General features: G+C 42.1%; 1 protein-coding gene and 1 pseudogene across 3 annotated transcripts in view; both read right to left on the reverse strand.

The window, feature by feature from the left end:
* Positions 1-276: 276 nt before the first annotated feature.
* On the reverse strand, positions 277-2,539 carry LOC148119341 (heat shock protein HSP 90-beta pseudogene; annotated as a pseudogene).
* A 4,039-nt stretch (positions 2,540-6,578) lies between these two features.
* Tbck (TBC1 domain containing kinase) overlaps positions 6,579-19,973 on the reverse strand; it is a 144,477-nt gene continuing 131,082 nt past the window's right edge. For all 3 annotated transcript variants that reach the window (XM_048456743.3, XM_048456744.3, XM_048456745.3), the window contains exon 26: positions 6,579-7,137. In XM_048456743.3, the coding sequence (XP_048312700.3) occupies positions 7,027-7,137 (111 nt within the window). In that variant the 3' untranslated portion in view covers positions 6,579-7,026. The remainder of the gene's footprint in view (positions 7,138-19,973) is intronic.

Consider the following 19,973-nt stretch of genomic DNA (forward strand, 5'->3'; position numbering starts at 1 on the left):
TCGCCTCTACACTAATAAATACTAAGAAAAATGGCAGGGTGTGATTAGTGATAGGTGTGTTTAGAGGCAGCATACACAGCCGTGGGATTGCTGCTCGACAGACTGAAGCACACAGCCCGCCTTATGGTGGCAACGCAGTAGTCTTCTTGCCTTGGTGAGCTCCAGTGCAGAAGAGAACAGTAGAAGTTCCTCTGGGATGTGAGAAAACACTCGATACAAACCTCTAAAGAAGTATCACTTTATCAATATTTGGAAGAGGAAAAAAGATGGGTCATACAAAGGTCTGGAACTGTATTTTCTAAGTTTTATATAATTTATAATTCTTAGTTTTAAATAGTCAATAAGTACACCCCCTCGTGCCTGTTCTAAATCCATCTGTCTACAATGGGTTTATCTCCCTACACTGAGAATTTCAACGTCAATGTCTTCTGCAGCTTCTCCCTTTGGCAGACAGTTCTTCTAATCAGGGTATGGGGCAGAAATCTGTGAGACTATCACTTTCTAAAGTCTTGACATGGACTCCCTTTCCAGAGGATTAAGGTTAGGTTTTGTGTCCCTGCGTGGGCTACAACTCAGTTCCTGGGTTCTTTGCTCAGAGCTGCTATGCCAGGGATCTCTTAGATCTTCTCTTAGTTAATTTTCATATCTCTTTTTCTCTTTGAAACTGCATCTGCTTTATTTTGTATACTTTTAATTTCATAATAAAATAAAACAAACAAAACCCCCACAATGCACAATGCTGAACCCCGCTATTCTGAGGGAGCAGATTGCCCTGCCTTAAGGCACAAGGATAGGACAGAAGAGAACCTTTAGACATGACAGAGCCAGGTGGGTCAGGGCCAGCCAAGGCTGTTGGGGGGAGCTACTGGGAGCCATAAACTGGGCATGGGCTTCCCATGCAAAGGCATCTTCATCACTCTCAAGTGCAGGGAGGAATAGCAGCTTTGGGCTCCTCTGCTGTCACCTCATCTTCATCAGTGCACATGCCTAGTTTGCTCATGCAGAAGATGCAGTTAAGAGTGGGTTTGGGGATCCTTCAATGAGACCACAGGAGAGCAGAACAGTTTCAAACAGCAGCACCACCAGGTCCTCGACAGCTTTATCATTTTTGTTCATCTTAGCCTTTTGCAATGGACTTCCACAATGGGACGGTCAGGTTTGATCTCTAGGTGCTTTTTGACCACCATGTAGCCCACTGTAGAGCTGTCTAAAGAGCTGTCTTCATGATCTAATCTATGTTGACTGTCCATCCATAGGTGCTTGTCACAATACAGTGTGGTGGAGATTGTCATCTTCTCAACTCTCCTATCCAAGATCTCCTTCATGGGTTTGCAGAGATGCTCAAACTTTAACTTGTTCTCTCCATTCTCTCCTCTTCCTTGTCCTCTGTAGTTCCAGAGCCTCTTTAGTCACCAAGACCAGGATCTTTCCATCAAATTCCTTGAGCTGCTGTATGCAGTACCCATCAGCAGGCTCAGTCATACAACCGCCTCAAAGCCCTGCTTATACACACTGCCTCAAAGATCTGCTTCTGCACACAGTCTACAAAGGCAGAGGTTGCCACCCCTCCCTGCTCTCACTGGTGATACAGTAGATGGACTTTTGTGCCTCCTTTATGTGAGACACACACTCTGCCAGGGAGGTCATCTCATCTCTGGGCTGAGAGGTGTGTTAGTGGAGGAACTCAGAGAGGCACTGGCAGTGTTCTTCATGGATTCAAAGCTTTAAATCCTTGGAGAAGGCCTCCTCATAAAAATTCTCCTAATTCTCTTTGTCTTCAGGCAGCTCAGAGAAGAGCTCAAGGCACTTCTTCACCACGTTTCTGCAGATGACTCTCAGGATCTCGATCTGCTGGAGAATTCTTTGGAAGACATTCCAGGGCAAATCCTTGGAGCCAACCATGCCATGGATAATGCTGAGGTACTCAGGTACAAGCTCATCACAGCTGCCAAGGTGTAGTGTGTGGGCCAGCTTGTTGGGGTTTCTGTCCCGCCCAGTACCCCAACAAGCCAGCAAGTCCCAAGGAAAAATCACACACAGGACTCCATAAGGTTATAAACTGATTGGCCCATTAGGTCAGGCTTCTTGTTAACTCTTATAACATATATTAACCCATTATTCTCATCTATGTTAGCCATAATGGCTCCGTACCTTTCTCAGCTGGGCAAGTTACATGCTGCCTCCTCAGTGATCTGCGCAGGAGTGGCCGAGAGAGAGCTTCTGCTTCCAGAATACTCCCAGTCTCTTTGCTCCACCCCTACTTCCTGTCTGGCTTTCCCGCCTATACTGCCTGCCTGGCCAATCAGTGTTTTATTAAAATATGATTGACAGAATACAGATAATTCTCCCACACCACCAAGGTGAGCACAGGATAGAAATACAGATTGATGTTGTTGTTGGTCTCTAAAAGGGCAAAGGGAGTTTACAGAGGAATGAAGAGCAATGCCCTGAACTCCAACTGACTTTCTATAGAGACGCGCTTGACTGCCAAATGATCTTCCCCGTCATTGAAGGCTCTTATAGAATTCTGCATATTCATCTTGAGTAATGTCATCAGTGTTTCTGGTCCAAATAGGCTTAATTTAATTAAGTTTTTCCTCATTAATGTAATGTATTTCTCCTTAATCTTCTCTTAATCTTTTTGTTATAATATCTGTTTCTAGAAGTATAAATGAAATATCTTGTCCGAGTTGAGGCTATTAAGGAAGCATGGATAAACCAGAGAAGACTGAAGGTTTACCATGGTGATTGGATCAAAAAATTAAGTGTGTGTGTGTGTGTGTGTGTGTGTGTTGCTGATGATGGTAGTAAGGGCCTTCTAAGTAGAAGGGAATATAGATGCCAGAAATAGTTTCAGTAGTGATATCAATAATATACTCTAGGGCTGGAAAGATGACTCAGTGGTTAAGAGCACTCCTGCTCTTCCAAGTTCCAGAGTTCAATTCCCAGCAACCATATGCTGGTTCACATTCATCTGTAATAAGATCTGGTGCCCTCTTCTGGTGTGCAGGCAGAACACAATATATATAATAAATAAATCTAATATATATATATTATAAAGGACTGCTATATGGGTTTACTTTAAGAAACAATTGCTAAGGTCAACTTTATTGATATGACCTGCCATGGATTAACATGCTCTATTACTTTTCTTGTTTCTGGTGCAAAATTTCCTGACAGTAACAGCACAGGATGGGGCAAATTTTGCTTGCAGTTTTAGAATACACTGTATCACAGAAAGGAAGTCATAGTAACAGAAACTGGGTGTGGCTGGTCACATGACATCCACAGTCAGGAAACAGAGATGGAGGAGGAATGATGGTGCTCAGCTTTCTTTTTCTGCTTTATTCCATCCTGAACCCCAGCCTACTGGACTAGCACCACTCACAGTTAGGTAGGGCTTCTCAATTACCCAACTGGAAACTCCCTCACAGACATGCCTAGAGGCTTGTCTCCTAGGTGAATGCAGTCTATCAACAATATCAACCATGATGCCCTGGATGCTGCAGTTGAGAATATTAGGAATTACTTTAAAATTTTTATGTTAAAACATTTAGTCATCTTTTAGAACACACCTAAGTGTGTTGTTTCTTAATTATTTGTTTTTTATTTTATTTGCATCTGTGTTTTACCTGCATGTTTGTCTGTGTGAGGGTGTCCGATCTTGAAGTTATAATTCTTAGCTGCCTTATGGGTTCTGGGAATTGAACCCCTTCTGGAATAGCAGTTAGCACTCTTAACTGCTGAGCCATCTCTCCAGCCCCAAGTGTGTTCTGTTTTAAGAAAAATCACATGGAAGATCCTGATGGAGGTGGGCTACTACTCTCTTCTCACGGTTTTGACACAACGCTCTTGTCCTCTTCCTCTCCTATCTGTCGCTCTACCAAGTCACACTGAGGTCACTCTATTCCCTTCTCTGCCTTATGCGTAAGACCTGAATCAACTCCCCTGAGTTAGCTGTCAGTGCTGCACTCTTACTGTGAATCAAACCACTAAAGACTGAAGAAAACCAGCGGCAATCGACAAGGTACATGATGGTCTAATAATGGTATTAGAAAATACTGGTTAGTTTTTCTAAGCCTATTTTTCTTTAGAAAATATGTAAGGGTCACACAATGATAGCTATTGGTCACATTATCATCTTACATAGTAGATATTCAAAAGATATTTGGTAAATAACCAAGTATAATTTTGGTTGGGCACCTAGCCTTTATAAGACTGAGCCATCTCTGTAGGCCACCAAGAAAAATCTAAATGACTTGGATATCCTTATGCAAAAGTGACGTTAGATCCCTGTCTTACTCAATGTTCAAAAATTAAATCAAAGACGAAGTAGAGGTTAATAGGAAAATGGCTGCAAATAAATATAATATTTTGTTTTGGGGTGATATAAATGATCTTGAATTAGACCCTAGTAGTAACTGTAACATGACGGGCCAGCTTGTTGGGGTACCTGTCCCGCCCAGTACCCCACAGCTGGCAAACCCCAAAGAAAATCATACACAGGACTCCATAAGATTATAAACTGATTGGCCCATTAGATCAATCTTCTTATTAACTATTTCTTACATCTTACAGTAACCCATAATTCTTGTCTGTGTTAGCCATGTGGCTCAGTACCTTCGTTTTTCAGCTGTCAGCTCACATGTTGCTTCTTCGGTGATCTGGGCAGGAATGGTGGAGGGAGCTTTCTCCTCCCTAGCCTTGTCCTATTCTCATTGTCCCACCTCTACTTCCTGTCTGGTTGACCCACCTCTACTTCCTGCCTGGCCAATCAGCGTTTTAAGTAACCACAACACAACTTCATGAATATAATGAAGAAACCACTGAGTCCCACACCATAAAAGGGTAAATTTTGTGGTTTGCAAAGTATGTTTTACTTAAAAATAGATGCAGACTGAGGAGATGGCTCAGTGGGGAGAGTTCTTGTCTTTCAGGTATGAAGACCTGAGTTCGGATCTCCAGCACCCATCTAAACAGTGGAGCATGGTGGCTCCACTGCATCTGCAATTCTAGGCTGGAGGCTGAAGAAGGACCAGGAGCTTGTTGGCCAGTCAATCTGGACAAGCAGTGAGCTCTAGGTTCAGCCAGAAACCTCGTCTTCAAAACAAAGCAAACGAAAATACCCAGAAGGGTGAATAAGAAGATGACACCATATGTGCAGATAACAGCACCCATACACATATGCACACAGAATTCAAATTAAATGCAAAGAAAATAAAGACAGTAAGAATGACATCATGGCCCAGAAACTTGAGGTGCCTGTACAAATGTTCAGATCAGACAGTCTTCACAATGAAGAGGAAGAGAAGTTATAAAAAGTGAATACTTTTGAAACACAATTGAAATTAAGGACGTATCTCACTGAAAAAAATGTTCCTCTTACAAATGATGAAATGTCTTAGTTTTTCTGATTACATATTTATGGTATATACAATTCTGGTCTCTTAGATTCAGTAAAGCCCAGCATTTAATTTTTTCAAATAATGTGGCCAAGGCAGAGGCTCTTGGCTGGCTCTCAGTACATAGTTTCTCTTCCCACAGTGTACTCAGGGTCTCTGAGCTGAGAGATGGCTCTCAGCCAGAGGCTGAAATCTCAGCTTTTCTTGTCAATTCCTGGTCACAGCCATATGTGCGCAGTCTGGCCACTGCTGGACCAGTAGAAGGGATGTGAGTGTCCAGTCTGTGTCTGTGAGAGGAAGGAAGTGCCCTCCTTTTTCTTCATATACTATACTCCGATCATGGTTTCCCCTACTTTATCTCCTCCCAGATCCTCCCCACCCTTCCAACTCCATGCCTTCTTTTTCTCTATTTAGAAAAAAAATGACAAATAAAACAAGACCAGATTAAAAGAAAACAAATAAAAATAACACAAAGAAACACATATATACACATACACACACAAATGAAAACAGTAAAAAACACAAAATAAGAAACAATGATATGTAAGAAAAAAATCAGGTAAAAAAGCCCAAACAAAGCAACACTAGACAAAACCAAACCAAACCAAACCAAACTACCACCTCCTCCATCCCTAAACAAAACAAAACAAAACAAAAAAACTCCAAAAATAAAATTGAGTTCATGCTGTGATGGTGTTCTACTGATGAGCCTGGGGCCTGCCCTTACACGTGGTTTGTTACCCCCAGTGAGACTCCCTTGGAGAACTAATGTTCCTTTGTGAGTGGTTATTGACCTGGATAGCTTCTTGGTTAGGGACAGGGCCTGTGTGCATTTCCCTTCTCAGCACTGGGGCCCACCTGCCTTAGACCCGTGCATGCTGCCACAGTCTGCACAGCTTCAGTTACTCACGGAAGGAAAACTGTGGCATGGTAAAGCAGCAGGAGACGCTGTCGCCTCTGCATCATGTGAAGGTTAAGATTATAGCCTCTGCCTGTACAGGCTTGTATGTGTCAGAGCAGAGAAGCTGTGTGAGTCACTTTGCGTTCCTGCCATAGGAAGTGGGCAAACAAGTTATCAATATGTCTGGTTTTAAAATCCCATTCTCTGAGAGTGCTGCTGCCACTTTTCACAATGGACACACACACACACACACACACACACACACACACACACACTTGTGAGTTACCAAATGCCACATTTATTATGAATAGCTTTCTAATTCCTGCTGTAATGAAAAGGTGGTGATTTCACACCCTATTTCTGAACCCCGTTGTCAGGACAGTCTGCTCAGAGCGGTGGATGCAGCTTTCTCAGTGCATCTTGAAGTCTTGATAATGTTAAATTTGCCCTGTCAGCTGAATTCCTCCGGCTTTATGTGGCAGTGGGGTAAAAAGACATGATCAGATTTCACTATTAAGAAAATTCCTTCAGTAATACATGTGCAGTCAAGTTTCCTGCCTAGACAGGTGAATGTTGGGCTCAGAAGATTTACACAGTGATTCATGACAAAACTTGTGGCATTGCAGTGGTCTGGATGTCCACTTGTGTCTCAGGGAGACAGCCTGTGAAGAGCTGTGCCTGGGGCGATGCCACTCTCTGCTGGTCAGCCATGCACATGGTCCTTCATATCTGAGGAGAAGGGACGGTGAGGAGTCCTGTTGGCTTAATCTTATTGATGCCGCCGTCTAGAATGCAGACTCTTGGATATTTCATCTTCACAAGGTGAGCTGCGAACTGGAAAAACAGGAGGGTTACAGAAGTCACCCCATGATTTCTTCAGTTCCTGGCTTTTATCAGACAAAGGTATTTTTATAGCAATAGGTGCTATTGTCACTTCTGCATAAGTCATTTGTCTTACAGGACACACTCAGTCACCTATTTATTGCTTAAAAAAACTTCTTTATGTCATGGGATAAACCTGCCTCAGTTTTTATGTGCTTTAACAGGTAACTTTAGCTGAAAGCAGCGTAAAGGCTGTAGAGAGAGTACGCTCCTCTGCTCCTCCTCGTCTGTCGGCTCCTTTCTGTTGTTATTGTATAACCTTCCACAACAGCTAAAACAGCCCCAAATCTATTTTGAATAAGTTTGATATCAGTTCTGTGTGGAATGTCTCAGAATGTGGCCACACTCTGGATGTAGAATGTTTTTGAAGCAACCAAATGAACGTATTGAGATTATTGACTTGAAATCCATAGGTCTCGTCCAGGAGCCCTAGATGCTTGGCCACAGAGCTCCGTAAAAGCCACACAGACATAGATCTCTGCAGGCTGAGCCTCTCCAGGATGCCTGGCTGCCTTTCCCATTCACTGTACTCCCGACTAAGGAAGTGTGGGCCTGGTTTCCCGTCACCATCTTAGGTTGGTCTTCCCGTGTAGCATTTCATTCTCTCTGGTAGGGTCTCTTTTAGCTCTCAAAGATTCTTACTTGCTCCTCAGTCTTTGGACTTACCAAATTCATTCAAATGACTTCTTTTAAGAGCGTCCTTTACCAAACCGTAACCTCCTTGAGGGAAGTGGCTTAGTTCTCCTTTTTATCCCTGGTGTCTGCTATGCCACAAGAGGTCAACATACATTTGCTAAACTCAACTAATGTTGATTCTTAAACCTGGGGAAAACTACGGAGGGAGGTTTTCCTTTGGCTCCTCGGCTGTTCTGTCTTTGTTCCTTCCTCCTGGGAGGATCCCTTCCTTCTCCTTGGCCTGCCCTTTCTCATGGCTCCACAAAATCCCGACCTTAGGAACTTCAACAAAGCTGACTGGTGGCTGCTCACAGGGCTATTACTTCCATTGGATATTTGAGGCTTAATAGTTAAGTTTCAGCACATGGTCTAAATTTAGGGAACAAAAGAGCCAACTGAGTAGTTTGGTCAGGATATGGTCAAAGCCTCAGTCCCAGAAACTGTTTTATTGACCTGGGACTCAGGAATGTACACTTTAAAAGACATCTCCCCTACGGTTCATGAGCCCACAGTGACACACAACATACACAGATGAATATAAAAGCCATATAAAAACTCCCAAACCTCCTTAAATGATTTTAGAAACAATTGAACAAGATACTGTCCTAAGACAAAAGGCCCAGTCGCTATAGGCAGAGTACACAGTGCTGGGCTGTGACTGCAGCATTCCTCACCACAGACCACATAAATGGACACCGATACTGCTGGCCACGCCTCTTTCTCCATCATTCTCTGTAGCCCCCGAGACTCACGTGTCCATTTACATTTCAAATCCTGCACTCGTTTAAGGTCCCAGCTGGAAATCCTCCGTCCTAAATAATGCTGGAGAAGCTGGCCTACCGAATGTAGAAAGGTGTCACACAGGCACAGTGAGCTCATCTTCGCCCTGCCCTTCTGGCTCCCTTGTCTCGGAAGCCTAGTGCTCATGAGCAGTGGCACCAGATTCATCCACTCGGCTGCACAGGCAGCGCTGTCCCATACCTTATGATTACTGGCACAGCTGCATATTCCCACACGCAGCAGTACAATTACCACGGAGGCTGGAAATCCTAGATAAACACAGCATTACCAAAACGGCCTTCTGGGGAAGCACTTAGCTTTCAGCACTTTAAAAAAAACACCTTAGGAGCAAGAAAATGAGTAGAGAAGGGTGACTGCACATTTAACTAATCTCTTAACTGACGTTGCAAAGCTGTAAAGAGTTCCTATTATAGATGGACATAACAATAGGGTTGCTGTAAGGCTGGAGACTTGGAATGGCAAAATAGGCAGAGGGAAGCGATCGGAAACAGCCAGGTTGCTGCTCCGTGGGTGGTCTGGAAAGGGAAACAGAACAGGAGCACAAGGAGATAGAAAATGTTCACATTGCCCTGAGAGGATCCAACTTTCATTTCAGTAAAGAAAAATAATAAAAAAGCAACAGTTGGATTTCCACACAAGACTGGGAGTTCTCTGAATCCTTGTGGATCCGTGTTAAACACCGGTCCTGCTGCAGAGCCATGGCTACATCTTTTCATCATTAGAAAAGACACTGGTCCAGGTCTTGAGGTATTTATGAATGGGGGAGATGGTAATCAAACAATTAACACACAGAAATACAGGATTACAAAAGCAGTTGCTAAGGCATTTAATGGTGTTTCTCACTTTCCCAGGTGTTGAGGACGCTGCTACCTCCTTTTTCCATTCCATTATCCTCACATTACTGACTCCTGAAGTGAATAGGAATTCAGATTTGCTGATGAAAGCTGCTACACTGATCAGACAGAATTTTGGTGAGAGCTGGATAGGTTAGAGAGGAAAGAAATGGCTTTGAATATGCTGGATGTGGCTTTCAGTGTGATTAAAAAAAAAGTCAAGTCACGTGTGGAGATCAGTACTGGCACAGGGAGCACCACACATGTAGGCATTTGTTGATTCCTTCCTTCCCTCTTCAGGGGGCAGACCTTCAGCAGCCTCGGCAAATGCTGGAGGACCTGGGCATAGGAGGAAAGGTCTAGAGACTGTAGATCCCACAGGGAAACCACACACCTGGACATACGGAGCAGTGCCCCTGGTAGAAGTACAGGCCACTCCAGTGGGCTGGGGGATAAAGTCATCAGAACTGTCAGGGTGCTTTCAGTAAGCAGCCATATCAAAGTTCATTCCAGGCTAGTCTTGAGTTTCTGAAGCCGTACTCCAACACCAGCTTTTTGCTTAGATCCCACCCTAGCTGGCTACTCAGCCAATATTGGAGAATGGGACTCACTGCAGGTCAGTTCGTCTGAGACCCAAGGCTACAATTCTTACAGTGTAATCTGATAGGGGAAGAATGGGGCTGTACAGCCAAGGCCTATAACAAAAAAAAAGTCTCTATAGATCTGTACATGGAAGATATAGGGATGTTTAGACATGTGGGCAGTATGCCCATGCAAAGAGGATGAAGGTCCTGAGTGTTATCATAACCCAGGTCAGTACTCTTTGGTGCTGGTGTGCATGTCAAGAGTTGGGTAAGCACAGGTCAAACCACAGCACATGGCAGGGTTCTCGAGGTGCCATTCCATTTTGTTTGCCCTATCCTGTATTTTAGCTTGGGCTAAGAGATGGGTATGTTTGTCCAAAGGAAATCAAGTTCTGTGTAGCAGGAAAGTGAGTGAAGTGGAAATTTTGGGCAGCCTCAGGGTACTCGAGGCTAACTAAGGCCAGGATGTGATAAGCCGGGGGTAAGTAAGGTGGAAGAGAAGCACGGAATGGGTCATGCAGAAAGAGAAACGACAGCAAACACGCGGAGCAAGCAAACAGCAAGACTCAGGAGGAACAGAGGGTCATTCTCCTTCAAGCTACCACAGGACAAGTAAGCTGCCTGATTTAAGCTTTGGCTTTATGAGTGTCACATTCATACCGTAGCAAGGACAACTAATAAACATACTGCTCAAATCCAGAGAAGGCTTGTCTTCCTAACTCCCCGATAATGCGACATTTGGGGATGACAGTGCTATTTCCGGGTGGGTATGGCACTGACGGAGAGAACTGGAAAGATACTGTAATGAGTAACTGGAGTCATGCACTTGTTTGAGTTGAGGCCAGTGCTGTGTTAGCCTTACGAGCCCTTTTGCCATTCTGGAATGCTGGAAGCAGGGCCCACAATCAGTATTACAACATGAGGCCATGGTACATTGGCAATGCTTGTGAACTGTTTAACCAGTTTGTAAGAATTTGTCAAGACCATGAGTCATACACGTTTGAGATAAGAAAAAGATTTCTCTATGTCCACCTAAAACAACATGCTGTGCTCATGAATCCTATGATCCTGATGAGATTGAGAAATGCCTAGATTAAACAATTCTAGGTGTGTCCACGAGGGTACTTCCATAGATGACCAAGAAGGGTGGACCTGGCCCACAGGGCCCAGAAGTAAAAGAGAAAATGGACGTGTCTTCTCTCTGCTCCCAGGCTCTATGCTGGCAGTAGCTCTGCTCAGTCAGTGCCCTCATCACACACCTCTCAATCTACGAGCCCAGATAAGGAGTTCACCCTCTGACATCCCTGTTCTCAAGTCTTTGTCACAGCAAGCTAATGTGACTAGCACAGTGTTGTCTTTCCTGGATTACTGGAGACATTTCTGGGACAGCTCAGGGACTGGCCCTGGACTAACAGCACTGGGATCATGTGAGATCTGATGGTGACCCAAGCAAGAGACTGGCTGGTGCATCCCATACTGCCCTGGTCTCTTCCCATCATTACCTGGTCTGGTGTAACTCTGAATGCTGCCTTTTGCTCCCATTCTTATTGTGTTATTCCCATAGCGGAGATAAGTGTTTTATCCCTGTTATTTTTCATATTCATGTATTTCATTTTTCATATTGGAGTTGCTTTGTATTTCATAATATGTGAAGTGAGTTTTTGGATGTAGTGACAACTAAGTGGCTCCTTTTTCCTCATTTGTAATTTCTCTCAGAGATGAAAACAGCAGCAGCAGCACTGCAAAGCCACGACAGGGAGGCCATGGTCCTCAATCACCTTCTACCCTGCCCTGGGCAGTCGTGAAAAGTACAGGACTGCCAGGTGACTGCAGGAATGGTACATACTGGCACTTCAGCATTTTTTTTTTGCTGGTATAACAGAATATCACTGACTAGGTAACTTATGATGAAAGCTTATTTTAAACAGTTCTGGGATGGGAAAGCTCAGTACTGAGGGCCACATCAGGTGAGGGCCTCTTGCACATCTTGTGAGCACACAGGACAGAAGTCCAACTTCCCTTCTTTCAGGAGCCTGCTGTCATGGTAACCAACTCATTCCTGGCCCACTTTCTTCATAAGGGTGGTATGCTGATCTCATCTTAAAGGTTGTATAATACATGCACATACCGTAATGTTAGTAACAAGTGAGTTTCAACATGAATTTTGATAAAGATATTGAAACCACAACAAATAGAAAAATGCTAATTCTTCAATAAAAAGGTGAGGGAATTTACATAAAAAGTTATCACAAAATCCAGGATTTTGAGAGACATTTGTTATATAGACAGCTATTCTAATAGAATCCATGTGATTTGAAATCCACAATATGGTTTACATTCAGGTTACAACAAGCTTTTAAGCATTGTTTTTGTTTTTAAAGAACCTATTTTTTAATTAGAAAATTTGATAGTATAACTGACGGCCTTAAATGTTTTTAACAGTTTGTGATCCATAGTTACATGACTGACTATAAAGAATGAAATCTATTTCTGTGTTCTAACTTTCAGTTGTCTGTAGTTCCTACCTTAACTAATTTCTTTCCATTATTTCTCTTTTCCTTTAAGAAACATTCTCAAACATATAAAAACAGACCAGAATGGTATAATGAACCCATAGCTCAGCTCAATGATCATAATTTGCAGGGAATTTATTTCATTATTACTCCTATACAATCTTGTTACTGTTTTATTTCCTTGAGGCAAACTCTGGAAGTTATAACACTTAACTAACAAGTTATTTAAAATGAAAAGACTTAAATATATATAATATCAGTGGTGTCGCACTTAGAAAATAACGATAACCAGGTCTGGGGGTACAGTGGAGGCTGCAGCTAGAGACTGCTACCAGTTTGAGGCCAGCTTGGGCTACAGAGACAGGTTACCTTTAAAAAGAATGCCCTCATCTGCCTTTACACACACACACACACACACACACACACACACACACACACACACCCATCCTTCTTCAATATTCGTTTTCTAGAGCAATTTGAATTGGGGTCCACACAATGCGACAGATGCCCCTTGACTTGCTTTACCCCTAGGTTTCTTCTGTCTCTTCACTTCTTTCCACGCAGCCTGTCCTCTCAAACTTTTGTCCCCATCGCTCCCCAGGCCTCCTACCAAGACTATTAACATGGCCGGCAGTGCCACACCCCATCATCAGGGTTACTCTGGCTGGAATCCCACTTGACCATCCTCCTCCCTTTCTCAAAACTTTCTTCCATCAGTCTTTAGTCTCCCAGCCTCACCCGACTCTCTTACTAACTCACCAGCTGTACCCTTCTGCTCGCTCTTGTGGATTTCTGTCCATCTTCTCTGCCCCCTTGCTTTGTCTTTCTCATATGCAGTCATCAGCTATGTGATTTCATTTAGTGTCGTGGCTTAACTCTCATCTATACACTGGTGACTGAATTGTCTCTTCCCTAACTATAAGTTCATTAGTCTGTCTGTCCTAGGCTTGCTGTCCACTCAAACATACAGGTTTCAAAAGAGAACCATTGGTTTCTAGCCACTTCTACCTTAACTGCCTTCATCTCAGGAAATGGAAACTAATCCCTCCAGTCAGTTAGGCAATAAAGCTGATAGTCTCTCCCCTGTGTCTTCCATATTGTTTTTAAACCTCAAAACATATTCAGAATGTTCCTTGTTACCTACTATACTGGAGTAGCCCAAGTGACCCATTTGATTCCTAGATTACAGTCATTCAACTCTTAACTCATTTTCCCTCTTCTATTTCTGATTCCCACGGTCAAATTCCCATAAAGTGGAAGTAAGACTTTTCTCCCAAGATTGTTTTCATTGCTGTGGTCTATAGAAACTCCAGAACCAAATAGTTTCCTTCCTTTTCCCATTCCTATTTACTTTTCTAACTAGAAGAATTTACAGTTACAACATTCAGCAATACTACACACTGAGATTTAAAAAGCCGACAAATGGGAGAGAAGGTAGCACTTGGTGAACACTTGGATGCCCCCATGATGTAGGCCCACACCTAATGAGTCTTAATAGTTACTAGTGATGTGGGATGTCCTTCTTTATATGTGCTGTTTTTATTGGCTAATGAATAAAGCTGTTTCAGTCAACAGCTTAGCAGAGTAAAGCCAGGTGGGAAATCTTAATAGAGATACAGAGAAAAAGAAGTTGGAGTCAGGTCAGACATTACCCAGCTGCTGAGGAAGCAAGACATGTAAAAGATGAGTGAATGCCATGGCCATGTGGCAATACAAAGGCTAATAGAAATGGGTTAATTTAAGGCGTAAGCACTAGCTAGAAATATGCCTGAGTGATCAGTAAAACAATGTTGTAATTAATATAGTTTCTGTGTGATTATTCTGGTCTGGGAGGCTGGGAAATGAAAGCACAGTCTCATTTTACATACTAGGCCATAGATCCTTTTGCCAATCATAGGATAAGTCTTTTTCTCTCAAAAACAGCATACATTTATAGATTTTTTTGAACAGGTTCAAAGACCTCCCCAAATGCACAATGCACTCTAGATAAAATATGTTATATTTTATATTAATTTTATTCAAAATTTAATATAGTTACTTAATACTTAGGACTTTTTGTATGATGCTCCTCTATAGAACCCTAAGTTATTGCTTAAAAATTGTTTACACAGTCAAAGAACTCCAATCAGTCTTGTCTATAGAGAAAAAATTTAAAAAGTAAATATGATAGCAATGTTATTTGAAATAGTTTTATTCCTAAGAAAATGTATACTGGCTCATGTCAGAGAAGAGCATTTCTGATAAAATTCCATCATCTAATAACACCACGTGTCAGGAGACCTACAGAGTTTCCTGCTATATTTTCTTTTGAGCTGTATATTTGGGAAGTGAGTTTCAGCAATAATCATTTATCATCCATTGTTTACACTAGACAACTGAGCACAGTAAGCCCACACTGTGTGCTAGCCCCTGTTCATATTACATGACGTTGACTATGCTGTGAAAAGAATGTATACGATAAAAACTACAATTCAAAACATTTGGGGCTGTGATGGATCACAGCCAAGTTCCAGCTCTGCAGGTCAGGAAAGAGGGCTCTTGTGCTTAGTTTTCTGTTCAGCCACACACATTCCTGTGGCTAGTAATTAAGTGGTGGGAGGGCAGGGTAGGTAGAATAACACAGACTGGGACAAGATAACTTTTCTTCTTTAGCAGGGCATGGAAGTAAGTGCCCAGAGGATGACTTGGCAGTTGTTCTGGAAAATGGAAATAAAAATGGAAATAAGTTGGCTCTAGGGGTTGACCATACCTTAGACCGAATATTCCTAGTAAACAGGGTAAGTAAAATGGTCAAAGTCTGGGGGTAATCGTTTCCTTTACTACATTCCTATGTGGATGATGATGATGCTTTACTCCCTGAGGCGTTTGGAAAGCTGTGAGGAAGTAGCTTCTGACTAGCTTTCAGTTCACAGGTCTACTGATGTAAGTTACTGCCCATCATTCAGAGAACCAGAATTATGTCATTGAACAGTTTTCACTGATAACTTTTATACTGTTCAACATGTTCATGCTGCATGAATATTGAAAACTTTCCTTCTTATCTGATATAAACCCACAGGCTGACATTTTCAGTGACAAGCATGGCATGGAAAAGCCAGGGAGAAGTTCAAGGCTAACCACAGAGAGTGGAGATAGGTTGATGGAGTGGGAAGGGATGACCTGGAACTGACAACGGAGATTTGCTTCCCACTCTTTATCTAGAGGTTTGAGAACAACTACAAAGACATGTATTACATATTCTACAAATATAGGAGACCCCATAGAAATTAAGTTAAAATATAGGAATTTGAAGAACTACTTAGGATTACATATTCTACAAATATAGGAGACCCCATAGAAATTAAGCTAAAATATATGAATTTGAAGAACTACTTAGTGATGATCTGGAACTACAGAGTTTGATAGAGACAATCTGTATACTCAATTGGCTTGAAGTGTTTTCGGAATCACTTAGCCTTCCGAGCATGCAGGTGTAGTAGGATAGTCTCTTGACGAGGAGGAAGAGCTTGAGCAGAGAAGGGAGATGGTGCGAATGAAGGTGTAACAGTCTGGGTCTACATTCTTAACTTGTTCACATTTTATCTTTATTTTTAAAACAATCTTATTTTGTATACCAATCCCAGTTCCTTCTCTCTCCCATCCTCCCATTTCTCTCATTTCTTCCCTACCCCACCTCCCATCCACTCCTCAGAGAGGATGAGGACTCCCATGGGAGTCAACAAGGTCTGTCACATCACTTGAGGCAGGAACAAGGCCCTTCTCTTGTATCTAGGCTGAGCAATGTATCCCTCCATACTGAATGGGTTCCAAAAAGTCAGATCATGCACTAGGGATAAACACTTGTTCTATTGCTAGTGGCCCTACAGACTGCCCATGCCACACAATTGTCACCCACATTCAGGGAGCCAGGTTCAGGCTTATGCTGGTTCCCCAGCTGTCAGTCTGGGGTCAGTGAGCTCCCATTAGCTGGAGCCAGCTGTTTTTGTGGGTATCCCCATCACGGTCTTGTTCACATTTTGATAACCATAGTGAAACCATTAAGAGAAAAGGTTTAGGGTAGGTGATAAGAACCTAGGGTAGAACCCTTAGAATCAACTGCCTGCCCATCCATCCATCCATCCATCCATCCATCCATCCATCCATCCATCCTTCCATGTATCTATTATCCCCCCCTCGTTCTAGGAAATGAACCCAGGGCCTTGTGTACACTAGGCAAGGACTCTGCCATTAAGCTACACCCCTAGCCTTGGTGCTCTTATGAAACAGGCTCTAAGAGAGTTTCCTTACCACTTTTTACAAAGTGAAAAGAGAGCCATCTATGACTAGTAAACAGACCCTCAGTAGACACTGGATCTGCAGGACCTTGGACTTTCAGCTTTGAGAACTTTAATTTGATAAACCAAACCAGAACTGAGAAAGCGCTCTCTCGCTCTCTCTCTCTCTCTCTCTCTCTCTCTCTCTCTCTCTCTCTATATATATATATATATACATATGTGTGTGTGTGTATGCGTGTATGTGTATATATATGTAAATATATAGCATATGTATGTATATACGTACATACAGATATTGTATGTACACACACATATAGTGTATGTATGTATATATGTATAAACACATAAAAGGTGTATGTGTCTATATATGTATATGCATATATAACATATACATGCATATATGTGTGCGTCTGTCTCTCCCTAGACAGTATTTCCCTATATAGCCCTGGCTGTCCTAGAACTTACTCTATAGACCAGGCTGGTCTCAAATTTGGAGATCTGCCTGCTCCTGCCTCCCAAGTGCTGGGATTGAAGGCATGCACCCACCACCGCCCAGTGTAAATCTCTATTTTTAAAGCCTTCCTACCCACTATTTTGTTATAATAGACTGAGTACAATTATGCGACTTATCCTTGTTTACTGCTCTAGTTGGTGGTGTCTATCTGGGAAAGCGGGGCCTTAAAATGAGGCGGACTAAGGTCTCATTCAATAGCCAACTTTATTCAGAACATCAGACAAGTTATACTCTGAGGGTTTACCTCAGAGTCACCTGAGCAAAGTTTACAATCACAAGGATAGCTGCACATGGCAGAAACATGTGTTTCCACAGAGGCACATGAACACTCTCTCCTTTCTTCTACACCAGGGGAGAGCGCAGAAGCACATTTCAAGAACAATTCCAGGTTTTGAAGAAACTGAGGTCACAAAACTCTTGTCTTATTTTCTTGGAGTTTTTTCATAAACATTCAGAATTCTCACAGGACTCAATTTTTGGACTGTTTTATGATATTTCCTTAGAGTAGAATAATTTTGTTCATAGCTAAACAGTAATATTATGCTTACATATTTTCTTAAGGACATACTACAGTTGAGTATAATCCATGCTGGAACTTTCATTTTCTTCTGGTCCGTGGTGCCAGTCAGTTTTAGAGTCTGAGGCCCATTACTATCTCTGGAGTTACATCTCACAGCATTGTTCTCACACAAAGTTCACAGTATTAGACTAAGTTGTCATTCTCACAAAGCGACAGCTTCTTCTAGGGGAGATGGATTCACTATGGGGCTTGTTAAAAGTTTTTTGAGACTTAGGTTGAGAGTAGGGTAGAATGAATAAATGGTTGTTATAGGTATTGAAAAACAAATTTCCTTTTAGGAATGTTTAGTATTAAAAATAAATTTCTTTGAGCAATTTGGGTCAAGGATGTAAGACCTTCCTTTTAAAATACTTGGTCATTTACAGCATTATAAAGATGGTAGACTGCATTAACTATTACTGCACAGATGTACAATTGCCTGGCATTAATTCAACATTTTCAGTGATTTTAATTCTGTTGTTTATTTCTTAAAATTATTTGGTGCTCTGCTATTGGGGACCATACACACATACATATGACTATCGTTTTGTTTTTGAGTTGACTCCTTTATCATCTACTGACTACTTATTTCCTCAGACTGACTGGTCTGAGTATATGGAGGAATGAGCTAGGGTCACCTCATCAGTCTACGGCCACACCACCCTGAACACCGTGGATCTTGTCTGAGCTCTGAAGCAGGGCAGGGTGAGCTAGTCAGTACCTGTTTTGCTGCTATGCCCCTAAACTCAAGCTCCAGAACTTTCTACAATACTCATATATAAACGTAGTGTAGTGAGCACTATTATTAGGTTCCTTAAAAAACTTTACACATCTTGTCTATAAGCTTTAAATTAATGCTGAGGCTGAAATGCTGTTTTCACTTTATAATTGAACAAATGGTGACTTGAAGAGGCTAAATACATGCCCAAATTAACTCAGCTGTAAGAAACCCAGTATAGCACTGAAGCGAGGCTCACAAAACCCACATTTTACATACTATCCTCTGACAGCTGGCATCCTAACCTGACCTTAGCATGAACTAAGGTGGTGATTAATTACAGAAGAGTAGGGGATGCAGGAGAAGGATAACAGGCAGGGCTAACCAAGGCCAGCAGAGCAGATTTGTTAGCACTCCTGGGGATGAAGGAGCCAGGGGTTCATGTGCTCTGTGGGGAGAGGCCATCCAGAGAATCGCTGTTTTCAGAAGAGTGACACGGCTGGCCTGAGGCCACTGTCCAGACGGATCTAGGAGGACAGACACCTGCTTCCTTCCCAACCCATAGCTTATCAGAGCTCCCCACTTGATGAACAACTAAGATTTAGAACTCAGAGAGATTTTCCTTTGTGGGCTGGAAAGAAGTGTGAGGAAGGGTAGAGGACTGATCTGCACTGGGCAGTGGAGTGAAGAGAAAACATTCAGCACAAGCAGAGACTCACAGTGGAATTCCAATTCCGTAGGCTGACACGCATTTAAGTCAGTGCATATGGGGGAAGCATCTGTACTGCTGTACAGATCTGGGCAGCAGAGGGAAATATGAAAGTGTACAAATAAGGATCTGAAACTGTCTTTGACCTTTGATAAGAAACATCGTTAAAGACAGATCTTTATCCTAATCTAAAACTGACACAAATGAGTTACAGTTGTTGGACAGAAGCATTAGTAGCTATGCATATAATCTGTTCAGTCATTATTGTCTATAAAGGAGCCGGCAAGTAGGATGTAAAGAGAAAAAGTAATTGACAGTGCTTGACTTCTAATAAGCATGACACTAATTTAGAACACGATGGCTGAGTACTGTTAAATCCTATCCTGCATGTGAACATTCATTTTCTGTATTTCTTTCACATTTTGAACTTACCTTTATTGACTTGTACATAATAATAGATTTTAAGTTAATGACTTAATGAAATAAATAATCTATGTATTTACATAAATACATAGATAAAATGACATATTAATATGATTAGGGTGTTTGGAAAAAGTTGGCAGTTTAAAGAGTTTTAACCTCTAAGGTCTACTTATTAGAAACTTTCT

Source organism: Myodes glareolus, chromosome 17 (assembly GCF_982192425.1).
Source record: "Myodes glareolus chromosome 17, mMyoGla1.1, whole genome shotgun sequence".
Taxonomy (NCBI): Eukaryota; Metazoa; Chordata; class Mammalia; order Rodentia; family Cricetidae; genus Myodes; species Myodes glareolus.